At 44.6% G+C, this 23445-nt stretch overlaps 1 protein-coding gene across 1 annotated transcript; it reads right to left on the bottom strand.

The window, feature by feature from the left end:
* Nucleotides 1-3313: 3313 nt before the first annotated feature.
* LOC146189523 (uncharacterized) lies at nucleotides 3314-22934 on the bottom strand. Its single transcript, XM_084605292.1, has 5 exons — nucleotides 22796-22934; nucleotides 8128-8241; nucleotides 6682-6761; nucleotides 6269-6362; nucleotides 3314-6043 (listed from the first exon to the last, which is right to left on the bottom strand). The coding sequence occupies exons 1-5, from the start codon at nucleotides 22932-22934 to the stop codon at nucleotides 3630-3632; spliced, it is 2841 nt and encodes a 946-aa protein (XP_084461418.1). The 3' UTR covers nucleotides 3314-3629.
* Nucleotides 22935-23445: the final 511 nt, after the last annotated feature.

Genomic DNA, 23445 nt, shown 5'->3' with positions numbered 1-23445 from the left:
TGAGAATGCCGATAGTAAAGTTCATGAATTGATTGGTTTCTTCTTAGAACTGTTTGAATGGGGAATACTTATAAACAAAGCTTTCAGGCGAGTTCTGTGCTACAGACGCTTTTTAAGTCTCATGATAAGGTTTTACTTTGTGCACTTAATCTAGTACTGCCTCTGACTTTGTGTTTGTTTTTTTTTAGAGCGTGAAATCTGTCACCGCGGTAAAACTTCAGAAAACGATCCAGGCTGGTGCTTTGAACTTCAAGATTAGAGAAGGTTAAAGCAGGACTTAGTCTATTTCGCTACTTCTCTAAGCATAGTATATGTCACGTGATCAGCCATGAGATTGGATTATTGGTTAATTGTACATGTATTTCAATCAATTACTGGGCCAAATTAATTGATATTTAGTAAATTGCAATTAAAATCTAAATTTTAGCTGCAACACAGAACCGTATACCGTTGGAAAGCTTATGCCAAGCGTAATGGCACTGTGCTAGTTAGCGATCCGCGATAATCTGCGTTCATTAGTTAATTTTGTATAAAATCAAATTTTGAGCTGTTCCTTGCTGCTTCGAGGCAAGGAACAGGTTTGCCACGGCAGTCTTGATATGATGCTGATGGAGGAATTAAATAATTTTATGAGTACGTGGCCCCTCACTGACTTCGCGTGTGGTTAAAAGACAGCAGGGTACACTGGGAGAAGTGGTGGGCCCTATTGCCGATACACTGAAGTTCTGGGGCAAGCATGCTGTGGTCTCATGCGCTGTGTAAAAGAGCTTGATTTCATTGAACGCAACAATCAAATAAAAAAATTACAAGGTGCACATAGGTCTTCAACGTGCGGAAATGAGAAAGCATATAACTTCCAATTCATTAACTATCGCTATCCTATCTATCACTATATCTACTAATGCCAGAGACCTATCGTAACTGTCACTATCCGCAACGAACACTATCACCTCACTATCCGGGCCTATTAATATAATTTACTATTCTTATCCGTAACAGTCACCATCATTACTTATCACTATTCATAACCATCACTGTTTAATCTGATGCCGTCCTATGACCCATTGATATACTTCAATTTTCATTGACTTAAGTTGTCAGTCATATCTCTATTATCTCATAATATCTGACGAGACAACTATACATTGACTTTTAATTCTTATACTTTCTTGTTTTCTCATAAATGGAGGTGGGAAAAGAGCAAGCCACAGAAATAACTGACTAATATCAGCGCGAGGTTCATGTCTCTGTCGAGGAGGCTTCCTTTACTTCAGGACAGGTCGGTGAGAGAAAATTGATGGAACTGCGTTTGGTCTGTTCTTTTTTTCGAGTGCGTGTAATATTGGCGGCTCAAACTGGTCTTCAGTGAAATGTAGCTAGAACATAGAGCGATGAGATAATTACTCAGGCTAGGTGAAAAAAAAAATCTTGCATACAATTGAAATGAGTAATATGTTACAGTGTTAAGAATTGTTGCTCGCAAAATGTTCCCCTATTTTTACATAATAACTATAATCATTATTGATTGTTTAAGTTTCGTAAATACAGAAAATTGATGCAATGATTCCGGCTGATTTGACATCGATGGGATAACTTTTCTCGCAATAAATGAATACGCGGAATCGCGCTTTTAGAGCTCCAGCTTTCAAAGCGAAGGTAACCTGCCAACGCCTAGTAGTCATGGTCAAAGTGAAGCGTGTGTGATCATATGAACACCTCCTGCACATTGGCCGTATCCCTGATAAAACGAACGCATATTTTTTAACCCACGCGTGCGTCGAAGCATGGCAAGACACATTCAAGAATTGAAAAAAAAAATGCCATACGACCTAACTAGTGCAGATTACCCGCAATACCTCTGGTTTACTTGCCAAAGAGTCTTTCTGGGCCAGCATTCATTGCTCCCGAGTAACCGACGCACACTACAAGTAAAAGCTGGAAAGGCTAGCTCCTCTATAAGCCCGAATTTTGATTTTTAGTGAAGGAGGCCAGGGATCCTAGCATAATCGCGACAAATGCAATCGAGAGACTGTAATTTTCCAGTTATTTCTGACAGCAAAAAGCAGATTATAGCGCCCTGTTTCTGACTGTACAGAAGTCGAAGCGTGTTAAATGATGGAGCCTTGGAGCCTCGCAGAATATTCAGCATGCTGCAGAGGACAACCTTACTTTTATACAATGAACATGCTGCCGCCGCAAAAATATTGAGCAGCAAGCAGGAATAAAAAACGCAGCGTCAGGTGACGCGTTATTACGGGGATGAGAAAGGCACTCGACGTCGCAAACAACTCTGTTGTTTCTAGGAATAAACGTCTTTCGACTAATCTTGTGAATCCATTGACTCGTGCGCAAGCCGTCACGCTTGCCTTGAGATATCATGAATACCGCATAACCATCTTCAGGTCGCTTGCTGCAGTTGTACGCGCAACAGCACGGCATAGAGCTTGCACGCTGCAATAAAAGCACAGCGCGCAATATTCGCTCGCCGAGACTAGGGGAAAAATGGCGCGAAGGAAAAATAAAACACAAGGAAAACGCCGGACGCGCGTCGGTTTCCAATGGCAACGGCAGGGAGACCAATCGTCGCTCAGGAAATCGGGCGGAGAGCCGGCCTTCAGCGAAGGGGCGCGCAAGGGGCGAGGGGGAGGCGAGGAGGTAGCGCGGCGGCGGCAAAGTTCAATCGTTGGCGTAACTTTCAAAGTATCAAGGGGTTTTAGCCTAGACCCCTCTTGACGCCGATAGATGGCTCCACATACTGGATGTCGGTAGGGTGCCTGGATGCTCTCTCTCGCCCCCGCTCCGTTCAGGGTGAGGACAACCGCGTCGTCTGCTACGGCGTCCGCCATTGCGTAGCCCGTCACTCGGGTAGCGCGCTCCAAGCACACGAATGTACCACTAAATTTTCATCCGCAAGCGCGTTTCGCGCTGACAAAGACCCTTGAAGAGGTGGCAGGCCATAATAATAGATCAGGGAGGCTCATTTTTTGATGGTATAGTTTTGCTCAACCTATGTTGCAAAGCGTTGTCCTATAAACGAGGCGTGTTTTTTTTTTTTTTGCTTCCAGGTAGGAAATGCTCGCGTAGAAAGTACGAGACGTGAATCGCTGTGTTCTCGCGCCGCGCATGGCAGATGATCCTTATTGACATGGTGTGGACTTGTTCCCTGTAGCATAGGTGAACTCTAGATGTTACACGTTCCCAAAGCAAACTGGCTGAATTCTTTAAATTTTTACTGAAGTGCCATTACGAAGCATCAAAATGCTAATTTGAATTGTATGAATAAAAAAAATCCTAATAGATGTAAATACTGGTATTGACATCAGTGTTGGGGAATATACTTCAGCAGCTATTATCATGCTAGTTCCGGATACACCCGTAGTTTAAAAGAACAGGCGTACAGAGCAATGTTTTGAAAGCTTTTATTCGTTTAACAGATAGTGAGCCAGAAGGGGAAATGAGCTGAGTATAAAATGCAAATAATTACAGAAAAAAAAAACAATAGAAAATGTGTAGCATGACGAGAATCCCAAATTGACAGAAGCAGACAACATTGAAACACTATTCCTAAACCAAAATGGAGGAACATATAATCTGGCTATGTACATAGAAAAACATGACACTTTCTGAGCTTATGGCAGGTTGACTCCTGCACATGTCTTACTTGCATTTCCATTAATTGTTCTTGCCCCAATTTGACGAAGGTGTATGCGTAACCGCAGTCTCGCGTAGCTTGAAACGAGCATCTTCTGAACTGCTTCCTTGTGCTGTTCGCATGTTTCCAGATTGAATCGCAACATCTTGCTCAGATATGCTGTTATTGCCTGCACTGGCGATTTAATGGTGAGTGCGCTATCAGTCCAAGTGGTGATGCCGCGGAAATGCTCTTCGCAAGACTTTAGGGTGCTCATGACTGGACCGCTTGGATAGTGAAGGTTGTTCCCATCGCTAACATATTCTTTCAGCGCTGTTAAATATGCATGCTCACTGCTGTTGGATCCCAAGACTGCAGTCTTGCACTGTTCGCAGGAGTCAAACGCTTTGACAATGCTTTTGACAAGAAACCCACCAATGTGGAAAAGAATAGCGCAATCAGCTGATTGTAGCTCCTCAATGAAAAATATCTCCGCGTCGTCAATGCCTTCTACTTCTGCTTCAGCCTGCTCTTTCAGGCCTTTCGACAGCATGTCAACAAGGTATTGGCCATCGTCGATTTCATAGTTTGTTGTCGTTGGTGTGTGCAAAAACTGGCTCACACAAACAAGCTTCAATGCACACTTCATGTCGTAGGCATTCGGAACCGGTTTCCTGAGACGTACGACGGAAAATAGGTTTTCCAGGCAGTCCTGGAGTATTCTACTAGTCAAAAAAAACTTGTAGCCTTCTCCCTTCAAGAGCGTGTCCTGGAGTCGAAGAACGACGGTTGTAGAAATCATAAGACCTGCTTGAGATGGCTTCCACTGAGGCGTGTTGCCTGCTTTCATACCTTGAATGGTATCAAGTGCCAGCATAAGTGTGCTGATAGCTGAATGGTATTTCTCCATGTTTTGAAGGCTTAGGGCCGTTGATGGGTGTCGTGAAGACATAATCGTGTACCATTTAGAAATGAGTTCCAGAAACCACGCGGTTGTCTCGGCTTCCGGGCCCAGAATTTGATGCCTCACCAGATACCGGATTGCGGATGGAGCCTCTCTGAAAAACTGTACAGCTACTCCTACTTTCATTTTAGTGAAGTGGCCGGCAGTAACATGCGCCTCTGAGAGCTTTGGAGCTACTTTAAGTTCTTTGTCACTGTCATACTGTACTACAGCGCGTACATGATCTATTCTTACTTCGTTAGATGGCAAGCCATGTTCACATACAGTTTCATCACTTAAAGTAAACACAGATGAATTCAGAAGTTGTCCCCTGATATTTTTTAGAACATGTGCTGCATCTGCAGTAAAAAAAAGCTCCTTACCTTCCAGGCAAGGATGTGATATTGTGCAAACAATATGAGAATTTCTGTGACTCGCAAATCCAAGCTCCCGCCACATCGCCCGGTTTGAAGCTCCCATGTCCGAAGTCACGACGCGGATTCTCAGCGAAATGTCGGCACAAAGTTCAACAATCTGCAGAACGCACTCCTTGAGGGTCAAGCCATCGACGTGGCTTCCAGTGAAATGATATGCAATTACTTGCTTCCATCTCTGAGTGAGGCCACCCACCATGAATACGAGGGCATGGTGTGCAGGCTCATCTGGCTTCAGTGGCAAAGTTTTTCCCCCATACACAACATCTCCAGCACGATCAAGTTCGTATCCCTCGTCGATCTCCATTTCATCAAGAAAAAGGGCACAGTCTTTCTCAACGTCTTCCATGCCTTCTGCCTTCATCTTTAGCAAGTCGACCACCTCAGCTAGGATCCCCGGCGTAAACTTCAGACCCTGTAGGCGACGCGCAAGAGTTCTACTGGACGGAAGTGGGTACCCAAGTCTCCTAACTGTTTCATAACCCGAGGTTCCACATGCAAATTTAATCTGAAGTGCTTGCCGGATTGTTTGTGGTGACCATGTGCTCCCCTGGTTACTGTTTCGTGAAAGTGCTTCCACTTGATCGTTGTTCAAGAACTTCATGCGCTTTCCAACATTTTCTAAGTTATTTTCCAGCTTATTCACTTTTTTTTTAAGGCCTTGAATGGTTGTATTTGCCTTGCTGTGCGCTTCATGGAGCTGGTTATATTTTCTCGTCATATCTGCCAGTTGCTTATTTAACTCTGCGCAGGAGCTATTAGCATATTGTTGGTCATGAACTCCAGTAGACAGCACAGCAGAAGCCGAGCTTTGCGCGTTGTTTCTGTCACTTGGCGAAAGGCTCAGGCTGGCTGCTTTTGGGTTGCAGTTATGTCCTGGAGGTAGTTCATTGCTGCTTTTGAGGGACGCTGAAGCTCCTTCCTTGCTTTCAGGTGATGAGGCGGCAGCTGTTAGTGAAGATTCATCTTCACATGCCACGGATGACACAGGAGGTCGCATCCTTTCTTTCGGTGGCTTCCTCTGCCGCGGCAAGGCTACAACAGCAAAAAAAAAAATAATATTAGTAAAGTAAAAATAAATAAATAATAATAATAATGAACAAGTTGAAGGTGCAAATAAGAATGCCCGTTGCCGGAATTAGATTTAAGCCTGGAATTGCAAGCGCTAGCACATTAGTGCCGTTGACATTCGTCAAAATACGACAACGACAAGCGGCCTTATGAATGCAACGCTGATGTCAAAGTATTGTATGTACTTACCGTTAAATGGAAATACGGTTGGCACAGCATTTGGTTTCAACTTCTTCCAGCCGTCGGCCCGATTTTGTTCGAAGTTGTTCTCTTCAAAGTGGGCCTGCAGGCAATGTCAGAACCGGGACATAATGAGGGAAGCTTTTAATATAATATCGATATGGATCATCAACGCATATTTCTTTCAGTACTTGGTTCGCATGCAACATATTTAGCACCCTCGAAAGATTCCGGCGTTGTACAGTTTCATGATGCAGGCATAGAAAACTCATTCGTTACATGACAGCATTTTTATTGCGTTTTAGTGCACAGGCTGCCAGGCGTCACACATTGCACAGCACAAACGGACAGACTCCAATAGCGGTTACTACACGTGCACGGCAATAAGTTGTAGACACGAAAAACAAAGGCACAATACTCACTTGGCATACGCACGATCCCTTTGTCGGCTGCCACTTGTCGCGCTTGACTTTCACAATCCACAGGAGCCTTCTTTTCGGTTCTGTTGGAAAATGAAACATTCTCCAACAATTTCTGGAGTGGTTCGTGCACAACGGCACGCAGCAACCAGGCATTCTGCGCCGAAAACCGCAGCCAGGCGGCCGCGCAAAGTTCACACGTGCTGCTTCCGTGGGGACTGGGCTATGCAATGGCGGACAGCGGCTACGAAAACCGGTCGAGGCGGCGACAGCTCCTTCTAAGAATGTCCCCACCCTGAACGGAGCGGGGGCGAGAGAGAGTATCCAGGCACCCTAGATGTCGGCACACAGACCTGCCGCGTCGCGACCAATCAGCTTGAGCGCGCCGCCGACGCGCGGTAGAGAGTCACGGTGGCGGATCGCGGATCAAGGTAAGCTAAATCTCTCTATTATTAGTAACGACGGTGTTCGCCTAGGCCCGGAGAAAAGAGCTGCGATCGCAGAGTTTCTACCACCTGCCGACAATAAAGCTGTGCTCTTATTATCGACGATTTGTCAGAAACGTTTCACGCATCGCCGCACCGTTGACGCAGGTTGAAAAGCTTGATGTGTCATGTAAATGGGAAACACTGCAAATAGAAGCCTTTTACGAACTTAAACGCCGCCTACAGTCCCCTCCTGTCCTAGACCAATTTGATTAAAACGCCGAGATTGAAGTACACACAGATGGTGGGCAGTGTGGCTCTATGCGCCATTCTCATTCATTAAAGTGCTGGACATTAGAACGTGATCGCCGACGCTAGTATGTCCCGCTCAAAGCTGAAGCTAATTACTCGACGACCGAGAAGGAGTGCTTCACGATCATCTCGACAATTTAAAAGTTCCGTCGGTACCTACACGGTCGACCATTCAAGGTGGTAAACGATCACCACGCGCTCTGCTGGCTGCAGAATTTGCAAGGCTCCCTCCGGCCACCTTGCACGATGCCTATGTCTTCGTGAGTTGGACGTGACTGCAAAGTCGGACCGCAAGCATTCCGATGCATACTGCTTATACCGCGCTCCCGTTGGCGCTCCCCCCAAATACGTTGACGACGACGCCATTTTAGGACCGGTAGGCGCTAGCAGTTTCCCAGGATAGCAGCGATCAGTCATTGAGTTTTAAGACCTATCCGATTACTTGGAGGGCAAGGCCGCTTCCCCTCCTGCTACGTTCAGGCGTGAGGTGTCGTTCGCATGAATAAATGACGTCCTTGTGAAGAACTTCGCCCCCAACAAGACCGCGCACCTTTTTGTTGTGCCTAAAAACCCCATGCAGGAAATTCCTCATGTACTGCATGGTGAGCCAACAGCAGGACAATCCGGGTTTGTGCACATGTTGCACCGAATCCAGAAGAAGTGCTACTGACCGCGACGGCTTGCAGACGCTGGCCATTACGTAATAACGTACCGTGATTGTCAGCGACGCAAGACACCGCCAAGACCAGCTGGGCTACAGAACCCGATACCATCCCCGACAATGCACTTTCAATCAGGTTTGATCGCCTTGGTTTCTTATCTTCATCTACGAGTAACAAGTGGATCGTCGGGGCACTGATTATCTTACCCGCTACGCCGAAGTATATCTTAACAATGGTACCGCGGCAGAAGACGAAGTTTTTTGCCGAACAAATGTTTTTGCGACATTGGATCGGGGACATGCTCGCCTTGAACTTCGACGCAGAGCACAAGATATGAAACGCCATTCGCGCATAACACCCCTGCCCAGTAGACAACCAGTTCGAGGCCATTTCTACTTGCGTATGGCAGGGAATCTACAACAATGCTGGACGCAACGCTAAAGCATGTCATAGACAATGAAAACCTCGACGTCGCCTCATACCTTCAACGTGCAGAGGAATCCCTAATAATCGCCCGAATACTCATTAGAGATAAGCAACGAACCGACGCCCAATGGTAAAACTTTTGACGATGTGACGCAGAGTACAAGCCGGGAGACCATCTGTTGTTTTCGACGCCAATGCGCTGCAGCGGACTAAGTAAAAAGCTCCTGCGGTGGTACTTTCGGCCATACAGAGTCCTTCGAAGCGTCGGAAAGCTTGACTACGAGGTCATTCCCCGAAGGCCCAACCGCATAGCAGCGGCGCCTGGCGCGTCCAAAAGTCGTCCATGATGCGAGCCTAAAGCCTTACTTCACGCGCTAAAGGCCGTAGTTATCTTATATTTCTCGTAATTTATTTCCCTTTATATGCTTATTTTGTAAGCATGAGGAAATGTCTTTTAAGGAGCGAGTAAGGCCGGGAATCAATCAAAATCTGTAACTTATTTTTCTATGGAGGCCGGCATGCAGCCTTCTTATGCTGGCTAGCTGCTTTCGTCATACATACATAAATTTCAATTGGACCACAAACCATTTCGCGCATCACAGATCAGTTATACATGGATACAGTTTGCGACTAGTAAATTTTATCACACCCCAAGGAATCCAAGACGGTCGCGACATTTGCCAAGAATGAATGTCACTAATTTTGATGACAGCAGGCAATTCGAAGGAAGACAGAAGGTAATTTTTCTGGGATACAAAAGAAATAAAATACGAAACTTTCACAAGAACGCGCTACTATCCAAGAAATTGTAATTTTTACCACTGTTACTGTTTGACTGGGGAAAGCAAATGCCCCCCTCCGGGGTGGCGCAGTGGTTGCGGCGCTAGACTACAGTTGCCAAGGAAGCAGGATTGAATCCCGGCATCAGCGGACACTTTTCGATGGAGGCAAAAAGCAAGGCTCCCGTGTGCTGTGCGATGTCAGCGCACGACAGAGAACCCCAGGTGGTCGAAATCCCCGGAGTCCTACGCAACTGGGTCTCTCATAGCCTGAGTCGCTTTGGGACGTTAAACCCCACAAACAAACACTGCAGATGCAACCGCCCGTCGCACGACGTTCATTTTAAAGGGGCAGTAAAATGTATAGATCATCAACATTGGCTTCTATTATAAAAATATATAAAAGGCCTATGCTGCATTCTTAAGCAGACGTTATGGTTCAAATATTCAATAGACTGCAAGTGGTCCCTGTTATTGCTGCCAAGAAAACAAACATTTCCAAGTTATGCATGAAGGAAGCTATAGAAATTGAGCTGTTGAGGTCGCTTATAGTGCTTAGAGTGACGGCTGCATTAGTACCTACCCATCCTTATTACGCATAAGGAACTCTATTCCTCATATTTTAATGCTATCCTTCCTGATATCAACATTGTATTCGGCTTTTGCTCAGAGATTTGCATAAAATGTTTAGAATGAACTTTTTTAATAGCTCGCCCGCACACTTTGCTTAGCTTAACCGCGTGTGGCTTCGTCAGTGCTTGTGCACTCCCAGCACACCCCGTCCCTCAGCTCTACAGACATTCTCAGATAACACCAAAGGACTAAACACTTGCGCTATGCGCCATCTGGGGTAGATTTTACTCTCAATGTTAGTAGAAAGCAGTCAGCGCCCGTGCAAACTACTTATCCGCTGCCATCCTAGTGATTTTAGTCTTCAAATCTTCAATATGGCTTCCTAACAAGCATGAATTGCTACCTTATAGTGACGTGCAAAATGTAGTTTGTATTATCTGAGTGGTTAGAATGCTGATGAACATCACTGTAGACTATATTCTGCTCACTAGGCTTTCAAGATTAGTATTCCAGCTAGAGACCAATAACTTAAGAAACTAAAGTTGTTTAGTTGGATTGTATTTAATTTTTATCATGGTGCATAAAATTTCAGGAACATCATGCTCACCGAAATAAAACTGCAACATACGCTTCTTCGATCAAAGCGTATGGTAATTGATGTGCAAAAGAGCTGAGCAATCGATTTGTATACGAGTACTGCGTAATGGTATAAAGAGAGCTTATTTTACTGATCTTCGCGTCATGCATAGTTCGGAAAGGTACTTCCTTTCAGTAAAAAAGCAACAGCACCACGGAGTACTTTGATAAGGCTATGAGCATAGATTACCTTTCATTTTGGAGCAATCTTGACTGTTTAACCAAGGTCAGACGCTGATGGGGGAACTGAACATATGTGGCAGTCGTTAAATTGAACGAAAGCCATAGAATCAGTCTAAGCAAATGCGCTCTTGCAAGCAGTATAGGTCGTTAAAGCAGGTCTACACAATTTCTGAGCTCAAAGAAACGTTTGAAACATGTGGATCTTCATGAATCCACAATGCAAGAGACGGTGCCCATTGTGATAAAATGAAGGCACTTTCCGAAGGTCACCGTAGCTTAAAAATAAAGTAATCGCAGAGCGGGGAGCATCTAGCTCGATCAGTATGACTGGATAGAAACTGCCTTTGTTACACTGAATTATTACGCACTTTGCAACATGTTCATAATTTAGTCGTTGCCATTAACACGTTGCAACTGCAAAGGTGCACGGCTGGCTGGAGCTAATAAAGAGAAGAACGAAAACTTCCCGCAACACCAGAAAGTGGTTGACAACAGGAAAAATGCACTCATTTTGTACCCTGTTGAACAGAGCACGGTTAGAGGATGTGCCAGCTTCGCTTCATTCTTGATAATATATCTTGAGCATATCATTCCACTTTCACTCACACCTTCCTTCCTACCTTACGGCGTGGTTCAGGCGTCTACATCAATGAGTGTAATTGATACTGCGCTTTTTCCTTCCACTGAACAAATATAATCATCATCATCATCATCATCATTATTAGTATTATTAATATTATTATTTCTGACACAGGGGCTTCCATTTTTTATTTGCAAGGATTTAAGTATTGGCAATGTAGAAAAATATTACACCTGGGTAAAATGGGGCAAGCTGATGTTTTTGTTACAACGACAGCGCATGTTTTTTCTCGTAGAGAGACCGAGAATTCTGGCCTTAAATTTAATACCACCCCGCCGGGGTGGCGCAGTGGTTACGGCGCTCGACTACTGTTCCCAAGGACGCGGGATCGAATCCCGGCCTCGGCGGCAGCTTTTCGATGGAGGCGAGAAGCATGCATGGCGCCCATGTGCTGTGCGATGTCAGTGCACGTTAAAGAACCCCAGGTGGTCGAAATTTCCGGAGTCCTCCACTACGGCGTCTCTCATAGCCTGAGTTGCTTTGGGACGTTAAACCCCGCAAACCAAACCAAATTTAATACCGTCTTAAGGGGAGGTTGCACAAAACTTCCTACTGATATGGGCCTGGTTTGCTGCAGTTTTAACTTTACTTGTGTTTTCATCAGGGAAGTTTGAACAGGCAGGTTCCAGAAGACGAGACACAGTGGTTCCTGTGGAGGGAAAGGGGAAGACTAGGCCATGGACTGGAAAGCGATGTAGCATTCTGTGAAGCGTGTTCCATATTTGTGGAGACAAGAACCGTAATGAATGAAATTTGCCAGGCGGGTCAGGTAGAAGAAGAAGCAGCAGTTGGGCAAGTTGAAGAAGAAGCGAGCTTCGCGGTCTCCGGGCGCCGCGTTTGCAAAGAGCGGGCGGCACCAGCTCCCGGGGCCGCCCCTGTGGTCACATTCATCGCGCCGATGATCTTGACTCGCTTAGACTAGTAAAGCGTTCTCTTTAAAAAGCTTCTCTGGATATTTTCCGCAGAAATTGCGTGCAGAAAATTTGTGCCCTGCCTCCTAAAATTCGCCCCCTTCGGGACCCCAGAAGTTTTATTTCAACACATTCTCGTGTCCAAATAAATGCGAGTACGGTCAAAACAACCGTGTGCCTTAAAAATGTGCTATCTGCACATTAAAATGTTACTTCATCGTAATCTGAACTAAATTCATTGCTATTCTAATTTGAATTCGGCGCAATTATTGTGGACTTTCTTCCACATTAAGGAGGGTCGCCTTCAAACGTTTACGTCGTTCAAATTATATCAAAATGCTGTGTCTAATAATACTATGGCCATTCCATCGGAAATTTTCAGTTAGGTGGCTCACACCCAAAATTTGAGAAGCTTACGCATTCTCCGAGCGTTGAAGGCTGGGCGTGCCCTTGAATGTTTTTCAGCATGGCTTTAATAGACCAGAGAAAATGTATGTGAGCGATTTGGAGGGAGGGGGGGTGCAACCACTAAAAAGGGGTCGTAAAGGTATAGATGACCTAACGAAATGTAGTTCTTGCAATATCGCACTCCCCGCTTCCCAACTGTTACAAGGATGAAGAAGGTGTTTTGCGGTTGAATGAAGCGGTTTGGCGGCGGCATCTATTTGTTACACGGCAAGCACGCAAGACGCTCACACAGACCAGGCTTGTTCACTGAGGCAGTGGCTTTCACAGACGTCTTCACCACGAATTCATCTGGCTCCTTGGCTGTAGTGTCTCCTTTTCCTTCTCTTCCTACGTATTATTTTCACCGTCAGGATCCTGATGAATACTACAGCTGCAGCTGCAGCTTTATTCTTTACCCAGACCCGGAATACCTGTCTCCTTTCATGAAGGTCGTGTCAGCATCGAACCTGCTTTTGGTGGTCACTGACCATTCACGGTGAAGTGTTTCCTGCAGTTGCCGTTTCCTTTTTTTGTTTTCAGGCCACGCTATCAGCAATTTTAGGTACAGAAATACAACCCAAAGGAGCCCCTTTTTGCTCTTTGCCCTACATATTTCCCCCTACCTTTTTCTTGCCATCCTCCCTAGCTTTTTCGCTTTTGAAACAAAAGAAAAGCTTATTTAAACCTCCGACAGTGAGGATGCGCTGCCCAGACCAATACGAGTCCATTGGTAGAAACGCTGGCTGCGCTATTGAACGGAGGCTCACCCTCAACCTTTGTTCAGTGCTTTTTGATACTATGTAGCCATGTTTTATCTGTCTCTCGTTCTACCCAGGCCGCGCTGACGTGTTATTGATTAGCATGGTTGCTGTTCGAAAATCAGCCTATCAATGAATTCGCCCTTAAAGGCAGAAGGCTTTCTCGTGTTTCTGAGTGCCTATTCGCTCTGTCTCATTTTTTTTTCACGCTAATTATTAGACCATGGATCCATGCCAACTGCTGCTGAACGAGTGAGCCTGCAGTTTACGGCTAGCAGCTGTACATTGACGCAGGCGCTGCCCACGTTACCGAAAACATTCCCATATCTCGATGCCCCGCCTATTCTTGTTGTGCTCAGCCTCTGTAGACTTTGAGAGTTGAATTTCCATGGAAGCGTGATCTAACTCCACGGATTCCTAACTGCAATGATTTGGAAAACAGAAATGTGCTGAAGGCAGGAATCAAAATTTACTTTCGACGGGAAATTTAATTAGTCTACAAGCAGAAGAGTTGAAAACAAGGAAAGCTAATTGATAGTAAGAAATCATTAATGAATTCATTAGGAAAGGGACAGATGGTTTGATCCTTCAGAGTCACATTGTGATGCCTAGTTCAGTTCAGTTCAGTCGTTCAGTCGTGTCCAACTCTTCGTGACCCTATGGACCATGTCACGCCACGCTTTCCGGTCTCTCACTATCTTCCTAACATCACATAACTTCATCTGCAGTGCCTCGAGGATGCCATCTAACCATCGCGCTCGCTGCCTACCCCTTCTCCTGCGACCGTAAACCGGCGACCGTCAACAAAGATGTAATAAAATGATGAAGACGGATATTAAATACTTTGACCAAGAAAAAATGTAGCAGTGAATATATGGGTGTATTATATAGTTTCCAATGACATGTATGGACATGCACGTTATTGCGTTTTATAAACACTATTAGGAACGATGTCGCCAGCAGGAGGGATGCTAAAATTACTGCTGCAAGTTTATAACCAACAAATATGTTCGTTAGCATATGAAAAATGACGCAACGCAGCGTTTATTTTAGCACAAACTTAATTTTTCACAGAAAATCTAGTCGGAAAACATACCGTTTTGTTGCGATGATGCTGAAGGCCGATAAACAGGATGACAAGCGGCCCTCATCATTCCGGAATAGAGGTAAGCCCAAGTTTTGAGAAAGTAGAAATAAGGACTCCAGCCGCCAGCTGAAGTAACTGGTCTGGTTCAGTTAAGTTGTTCTTCTTCCACATGCTCTCGGAGGCGGCATGTTTGGTAGCATTCAGATATACATTTTGTTATTGGCATGTTATGGAAGGTATTAAACATTGTTTAAGTTGTATGTTATGGAAGGCAGACGGGCAGTTCTGAAAAACAAAAACGAAACACAGGATGAGCGAACTCGCACCTATTGTTCGGTCCACAAAATTCTTACCGCTAAAGATGCGTAGCTTCTATGAAGCCGCGTAGTCCGAGGAGAATGTTCATATATCCCACCATATTTATAACTGTGGCCTGTACGCAAGTTTTCTTTTATTAAGCCGTTAACCACTCACCACAGTAGCGTTTTGTAATAGATCACAACTGGAGGAGCACAGTCTCCCCTCTCAATTGGAAAAGTGGAGGACGAAAAATATTTCTTGTATGAAAGTGTATTAGCGCCAGGGCACTGAGAGGAAATACTAGTTCTGTTGTACCTCGCCAGGGAAACATTTTCTCTAGTCTTAAATCCTTTACTCTACCCCATCCAAAGTCCGATAACAAAGGATTAGAGTTGTTTCTATGTACGTCGTGCCAAAAGTTAAATAAAATATTGTGATATCTTAGAGTCGCTGAAGGGAAATCAATTTACCCCACGTATCAACGAACTGCAGCGTTTGTTCTAATTTGTGAAAACCGCAGTTAAAGAGAACACAAAATGGCCATTTAAAACCGATTTCTGTGTGATGCACATATAGATAAATTGGCGAGTGTCAATATTTCCTGCATAAAAAGCCTGGTGTAAGCACCCCCACCCTCCAAGAAACAAATGAGAGGGATGGCCCCGTGCATTCAGCCATATTGTATTTTTCCTTCATAAATATCTACTTGATTTGTTAGTCATAAATATTTCTTTCTAACGTTTCCTGTTCATTAAATACATTTTGCGGAATTCAACTCCGAAGACACTTTCATTCTTGAATTTGTACTTTGTGGGACTTTGCCTTCTTTTTGAACAATGCGTAACATGAATACCTTTTCTAACGTTTCTCATAAATGCATTCACATTAACTTCGCTACCTTTAGTGCTATTACCTCGCGGTTAGCGGCTTCTCCTGGCTGAACAATTGTATGGGTATATTGTTTCAAATGGGAAAAAAATTAATCAATTATTTCAAGCAATTCATCGCACTCTGTAAATGCATCCGCGATATTGTCAGCTGAGTACAACTGTTGTTTTCTGCCTCTTGCGATTGATGTATTGGAAACCGGGATGAGAAGTGACGAGATGTAGATTTTAGTGCACTCGCTCTACTCCGCATATTCAGCGAGTTTCGGGTGATGCCGCGATCGACGCTCAGCTTTCACTTTAGGCACTGTGCTTTCCACGTATCCTTGCATACCACGTGATCAAGACAAGATGAATTATAAAATATAAGGAGGAATATAAATGAAGCGAATAATATAAAGCGATGTAAATGAAGCAAAATACGAAAAAAAGCAAATAAACAATAAAAAATATTTATAAAAGTCACGAAGTTAACGCAATGCTACCATATAGATGTTCCCTCAACGGTGGTGTGTCATGAGCAGACACTCGATATTCATGTTCAGCAGAGCAGATGCGCTTGAAACTTTGTTTCTACACAACCATTTGCAAATAAACCAAGAAAAAACTTTGAACGCTCGCGTCCCGGCATTGTTTCACAGAATGACTATATATTATATCGCACCTGCTTAGCTAGTGCTGGAAAGTTTAAATACCGTATTTATTATATCTTTTTTTCAGGGGGATCACAGCACAGATCTGGATATAATTGTTTGCCGTGCGTAGTTATTCACTGCCTGCCACACGCACCCTGCACAAACACAAAACGCCAGCTGTAGACGAAGTGAGCTGAAGCGTAGAACAACTGAAAACTTTTATTTTAATATTGATGTTAAAAACAGCGGCGCAAGAGTGTTTTCGACTAAAGTATGGAAGGAGGACCACAATGTATCTTCATGTATCTCAACGCATGGAAACAGACGTTTGCTTACTAAATAAATAAACACAGTAGAGTAAACTATCAGATATTGACATGCAAAAATAATAAATCATATTCTGAAGTTTCTCCATGTGGTTCGTTCATCTAGGCTGACATACATTAAACTTGGAAAACTCGTGGCAGAGAACTCAGCGCCCTTTTGTTTACGGGGGGTGGTGTAGTTTTGCATTCGCTTGCGTACTGTTATTGACAGGTTTTCGTAAAAAGCGTAGAAGTCATCCCTCAAAGTGCATGGTACCCGCGTTTTTCAGGTGAACAGATTGGAATTTGTCCTGAGCCCTCTAGGATGACATTCTTTCAAACCCGTAAATTAACCAAGTTAAACCACTAGGTGAGTGCCATCAGACCTCTGGTAATCAAAGTAGCCTGGTATTCCATATATTTTCTTAGGGAACGAACAGGCCGTGGTGCGGCCGCTATGAGGCCATGCAAGGGACCAGGCATCACTTCATTCGCTACCATCATTAGCCAAAAAACACACGCTTGAAGTATCGTTAACGCTGCTCCAGATTAGTCACAGGAAGATGGTTTCTGCAGTTTTGTCACAGTAATATTCATCATGCAATGCCTCTGGTATGAGGTAAATTGGGAAACACAGCCAGAAAAAAAAAAGGGTTTACAAAGTGCGGAAAATTTCACGTACACAAACATTCTGTAAATGAATTCTTCCGAAGTGTGCATTGTCGTTTTGTTGGCCGCATTTACCGACCATCAATAGCCAACTAACTCAGAAACAAGTTCCAAATAAAATTTAGAATGGTTTTTTTCCAGCAATTTGGCAACAACTGGAAGATTACGACCGCAGACAAACATAGAATTAGAAGTAAATTCGAGTGTAAATTTTAGTTGACATTCCCTATTATACACTTTATGGCGATTCCTCTTTAACGATTCCTCGAAAAGATTGCGGATACTTTCAATAACCCGCTTACGCGGTTTTCTTTAGATAACCTGTATAACCAATCCAGATGGCAGATGACCGAGATACTCCTGTCTATTTCCACTACTTTTGTATCGACAACCTTCTCAAGAGTTTCGTGACACAGGCATACTAAAGCTTGTTAGGCGCATGTGCTTATTAGGCGTCTGCTGCAAAAGCATTCTTTTCTTAATTGTACACTCAACCCACCATGTTGTGTCACGGATTTACGCCAAGCAGATGTTTGCTCCATGGATGTCAATTGTCGCCTGTTTAACACGCCAGACTGTTGACCACTGCTTTGTACAGCGCCGTGATGGCGTATTCTTTATGTATATTGCAGCGGACGCTAAAGAAGTATTCGTTTTTTGCCCCTTCGGAAGGACTGTGATGTGACTTATGATTTGTTTATGTTAATGGAGCTATTTTTTATGTAAAAGCCGAATGGTGGACCTCCCTGCTGAACCACCGCGATCACCGAAGTCTTTGTGCCGAGCCGTGCGATTTGGTGCGAGGAACGTAAGCTGTCCTGGAAGAGCGCTTAGTTGGCCACCGCATCTCAATGATTCTGTATTCCTGTCTGAACTTCGACATTTGCTATGTGGGAATATCTTGGTTATAGTGGGCTTGCATTACGCAGTCCAGTGGTTTAAGGCGTGAGCTGCTTTAGTTTCTATTTATCCAAGGCTTCCCCATAAAATAAAGAAGTTAAAGAAAAAAAGAGCCCGGAAAGGCCTATTTGTTCTTGGACTCCCGGTGGAGACCAACTGTTTCTCTTGCAATGGCAGTTCATGCCGATATTTTCGGCAAACACTGCCTGCAAACATTTCTGCAGCCGAAACCTAGAAAGGATTTCGCCTAAGTAAAGAAAATGACACTGAAGAGTGACGCGTAGTTCTGCGTTGAACCCGAAAGCAGAGCAGGACGACCACAAATTATATGAAATTTATACAAATGCATTAGTCACCTTAACAGTGTGAATAAAACAAAGGGTTGGTGCCGATCCGCCTTCTGGGGTAACAATAGCAGACTCAAGTTTCCAGTCGTTTTTGTGCAGTGGCCGGAGGGGAAAATTATTTCTTAGAAGGCATCTTATCCCGTGCGTGTAGAGACACCCATACCATGTTTACATATAAAACGCGTCCTGTGATGCGGCTGTTATTTAGTATATTAGAGAGCAAAGTGACTGGAGTCGCTTCATTTTTCTTAACGCTTACAGTAGGGTATGAATGTTACCTGGAGAACCCGACAACTCTGTGTTGGCTTTCCACTGTGGTAGACAAATAAGAATGTTTTCCTTCCTTCCTTCTGACCTGAAACCAAACACTGCGAAACGTTGCAGAGCAAACGACCACGCTTCTTCAAGTCACGGCACCAGCACATCAGCCTTGTGCAACCTTACCTGCAAACTCAAATATGTCACGCCCTCTCATGACACCACATTCCGCTGACCAATCTGCGCTCTTGAGTGTCACATGTTTATTCAGCCATTTCTGCTAGCCTCCTGACATCAAACGGCGTGGCAACCACTCAGAGTTCAGCTAAGTATAATGTCCATGTGGTATCACTCTCTTCTCGACCACTCAGTGATTCTTCTGACTAACGCACGTCACGATAGCAGGATAACAGGTCTAACGATATTTAATTACAATAGGATGCGAACGTACGAGACTGATGAGTCAGACATTATATCTGTACATATAATGCCTGACTCATCGAACGAACTTTTCTTTGTGTTGAAAGAGGCGAAGCTCACAATGAAGGTTTGAAATCAAGCGAAGTATTCAAACGGGCGAAGCAAATATGGCCATGATCTATTTGCCTTAAATAATGTGACAGTACACTCCACAACAGTTCCGAACACTTCTTCTTGCAGATGTTAAATTCGGCAAACGTGCAGTTGGTGTTACAATTTGGCTCTCTAATAGGTGAAGTCGGTCAGTGCGACGTTGATGACAACATTCTTTCACAAGCCTTGTACCATGAACAGATGCCGATGTGCTAAGTGTGTTGAATAAAATCAATAGCTTACTGGATTATACTGCCAGTTTCTTATGCCGCCCATGTTACAACCATAGCTAATGCAATTATGTTTATTCTCAGATCTGGATACGTTCCACACTCAAGGCATTGGCAAAGCGGATCACACTCACTAATTCTTCCGACTTGCAGTATTCGCACTCTTACAGTATGAAGATGTACAATAAACGGGACATCAGAGGAAGTTTGCGGACCTTTCAGGCTGTCTTTTGTTTTTAGCTCGCCTAGCTGATGCTAGAAAGCGCATTAGTGTTAGTGATGTTCCTCGTGAAAGCAGAAACTTCGATGTGGTAATCACGACGCCGTGCTTCGAGATTGCAGCCACAGCCCTATTTTTTCTCTATGTGCTGTAACTCATGCTTCGACGGCAGCAAGTCAGGATTGAAGGCGTTCTTTTGTCCAATGGACTACTACGCATTTTGCCCTGTCCAGTGGACGCCATCTGGTGAGCTACCGGACATTTTCGACATGAAGTAAAGAACGTAAAGTTAAAACAAATGAGAATAGATTTCTATTCATCTCATTATTTGAGTTGAATGGCCGGACCTTTCTGCTGACAGATATCCCCTAAAATTTAAATTTTATGCCCAGTGTCTCTTGAAAGCCTTGCTCCGAGAAGAAAAACTTACAGAAGAGGGCAAATACGGGCTGGTTGGGGCATGTTGAAAATGGGAATTAAGTAGTGTTACGGACGACGGAACAAGGGAAGGACATTGACACTGACCATGTCTCTCTTCTTGTCTCGTAATCCGTAGCAGTCTTTCATTCCCTTCCTCAAGAAATCCTTGGCATGGCGTTGTATGAAACTTCGACTTGAACTCACCATTACACATGTTACCGTGCTGCGACCGCACGGTTTATTTTGCTCTCTTTCTTTCTTAGGCGTCCATATGTGACCTTTTTTCAGGCGTTCCGAAGACTTGTGTAATCCATGACACAAAGAAGTCATGTGTGACCAAAGTGGTCTTCATTCGCCTACCACCTCCCACGTATCCGCGTTCATTTTTCCTGAAAAGTATTCTGTAAATTTTATTGAGAGCGAGGAATTTCTCGGGAAGTAAAAATGATTCATTGACAATGGCAGAAAAACACGAAAGCTGAAGACGACATCAAGGAAGTGCATATGGTATGCGGTTATTTAAAAAAACGGTATATTATGGAATTAAAATCGTGTATTGTCATCTATGTTACTCTAACAAATATATGAAAAATTAACAATCGCAAGACAAGGTGTCCTATTGTGTATTCATAGAAAATTCTACCTTCTTAGACTGGATTTGTGTTCGGTATCTTGCACCCTCTTCAATGACTGGAAATGCTAGCCTCTGCTACAAACGAAAATGGCATGGCAATCAGTACGTACGAAATCCAGAGAATATCAGCTTTTCCGAGGGCCGAACGAACGGTTGTATTAGAGCCGAAGGATCGAGCGAATAGTTACATTAGAGCCGCAATGATTGTTTTAAATACTCAAAATGCAGAATCAGTGCTGCTTTTGCGTATTCCAAGCTTTTCTCAATAAATATACATCTTGACCTCATACACTCCACCGGATATCTTTTTTTTTTGAAAAGAGAAATATCGGCACTAAGATGTTAAAACCTGTTTAGCGTATGCGCAGTGCCCTTGCTCTTAACAGGTGCTACGTTAAAGCTCTGTTTTCTCTTCTGCGGTGCTAATAATTTTATTATAGCACACCTTCATAACGGCACACCAATTGTGTCTCGGCTGTAGAGACTGATATTTAAGTTCTTTCGTTTCGATAGAACGCAAAAATGGGGGGAGGAGTGTGCATATTCCTGATGATTCACGCCAGAAATTCCCCTTTCCCAGCATAAAATTTGATATCCGGGTGGGCAGAGTGCCGAAATTATGTTAGCGGTCTCTTGAATTTTCCGCGTAAAGAATAGGCATGAATTTGACTCGCCTTCTTAGGCAAAGTTCGGAGCTAATCGTCTAGTTGGGGCTATCTGTTTATATAACTAGGGGTAGATGGAAAACAGTCACTTTTTACCCAGAAGCTGAACGCGATACATGTATTAGGCTATGCTAGTGCCTCGTGAATAGTATATGGTTAGAAAACATTATGCCAATTTATGGAAAGGTTTCGGGCACATTTTATTCGTACCTTTAACGGCATGATGGGACAGCGTTCTCGCCTCTCGCTTCCAGCTCGCTTCCAGCCACTCACCGTCTGAGTAGACGGTGAGCGGCTGGACATGCGCGGGGACGGCGAGTTGAAGCCACGAGAGGGTGTATCACGGAGAGAGTTTGGATGTGGTTCGTAGGCGGCGCTGCGAGCATGATAGTAAAGAGGTCGAGGTGGGGGAACCTAACGGCAGCGGCAATGGAGAGAAGTGTTGCCAGCACGTGATGGGTCGGTTGTCCAAGGTTCACCATTCTTCAGGGTTGCGGTAGCGGTATCGCGTCGGTAACGGCGCAGTCGGAGCCGCAGCAGCTACCACTGTAACGGAGACCTGGACAGATGGCTGTGCGGACGGCTGACCAGACCTAGGCGTACATTCACATTAAGGCCCACATTCGCTCATTTTTGGCGAACGACAGCTTTAATCAGTGCTCTAGTAGCGTCCGCCGGCTGTGGGGTGAAGGCGACGGTGGCCATTTCCTGCAAATCTCTGCCAACAATCCTGGTCACGTTTGGCTAATGGTGCGGCTACTGCAGTGTTGTCAGATCCTAGCCCTAAGACGTAGCAGCTATGTTTGGCGAGATGTTGAAGCTGGGAGCAATACGACATGTTTAGCTTGCTGAAACCGCCGACATGCCTCGAGGACGGAGTAAATCATAGTAGGTTTTTGCTAACAGGGAGGTTAAAAACATCGTCAGCAATTCTCTTTAGAATACGGCCGGCCTCGTCAGACTCGGACACGGCGCCGTCCAATTTGTGGCATAGAGCTAGTACGTATTGTATCTACGATTGATATTATTTGGTCGACGACTGTGGTTGCGATTTTGGATTCTTATTGGCGCCTAGCTTGCGTCTTGATGGCTTGCCAAAGTGATCCCGGAATTTCTCGTTCCACATATCCCAGGATGCCATTTCTTTGTGCGTCTCAAATCAGACGCGCGCCATACCCGCCAGGTAAAGAATGTCTTTCAAAAGCACCAGGATCGTGTCCCATCGGTTACCTTACTGACGTGGTCATACACAGCGAGCCAGCCTTCGATGTCAACATCATCAGTGCCGCGAAAGCTGTCCGGATGACTAGGCAGTGCCACGGCAACAGTGTGGGCTGGTTGTGCCGCTATAGAAGAGGTTGCGTCGCACAGCATAGTGCTGCAAAAAGCAGGTGGCCACTGTGGATATCCATATGGTGGTATGGGCGTGGTACCCGGGACCGTCGGGGGCGCAATCGTAGGACTAAAAAATCCTAGCTTGATCGTCGTCACTGGTGACTACCCAAGCACACCTTCAGTTTCTTCGAGGCTGCGCACCGTAACAACATTTTCAAGCATTTCACCCAAGATGAGACGAGCAAAAGACTGGGAAAAACCTCGTACCCATTAAAAAACTCCGCTGGATATCTGGCGGCATTTTTGATGAAACCTGATATTTCTCGAGCGCGAGGCGGCTGCTGCGCTTTTCTAGCACTGTATGCAGAGTTTGGATAAAAGCCACGAGGCAGTGTTTAGACACCTCAGAGCAATTTTTATATTCGTGAGGTCATACATTTTACCGTACTGGTCAATGGTGACTGGACTTAAAATCAGTGAAGATCCTTCGGAAGCGCTGTGGAATTTGGTTATTTTTACTTTCTCCGTTCTGGGTCAAGCATGCAGGACT

The sequence above is a fragment of the Amblyomma maculatum genome, chromosome 5 (assembly GCF_055883805.1).
Source record: "Amblyomma maculatum isolate TAMU_Amacu chromosome 5, ASM5588380v1, whole genome shotgun sequence".
NCBI lineage: Eukaryota > Metazoa > Arthropoda > Arachnida > Ixodida > Ixodidae > Amblyomma > Amblyomma maculatum.
Note: the sequence above shows the minus strand (reverse complement) of the source record. Positions and strands in the feature narration are given on the sequence as shown.

Coding starts and splice junctions, on each gene's coding strand:
- LOC146189523 (XM_084605292.1), bottom strand. CDS start 22,934: ATGCTGTGCGACGCAACCTCTTCTATAGCGGCACAACCAGCCCACACT. Junction 6,363..6,681: donor AGGGATCGTGCGTATGCCAA/GTGAGTATTGTG, acceptor CATTGCCTGCAG/GCCCACTTTGAAGAGAACAA. Junction 6,044..6,268: donor AACCGTATTTCCATTTAACG/GTAAGTACATAC, acceptor TTGCTGTTGTAG/CCTTGCCGCGGCAGAGGAAG.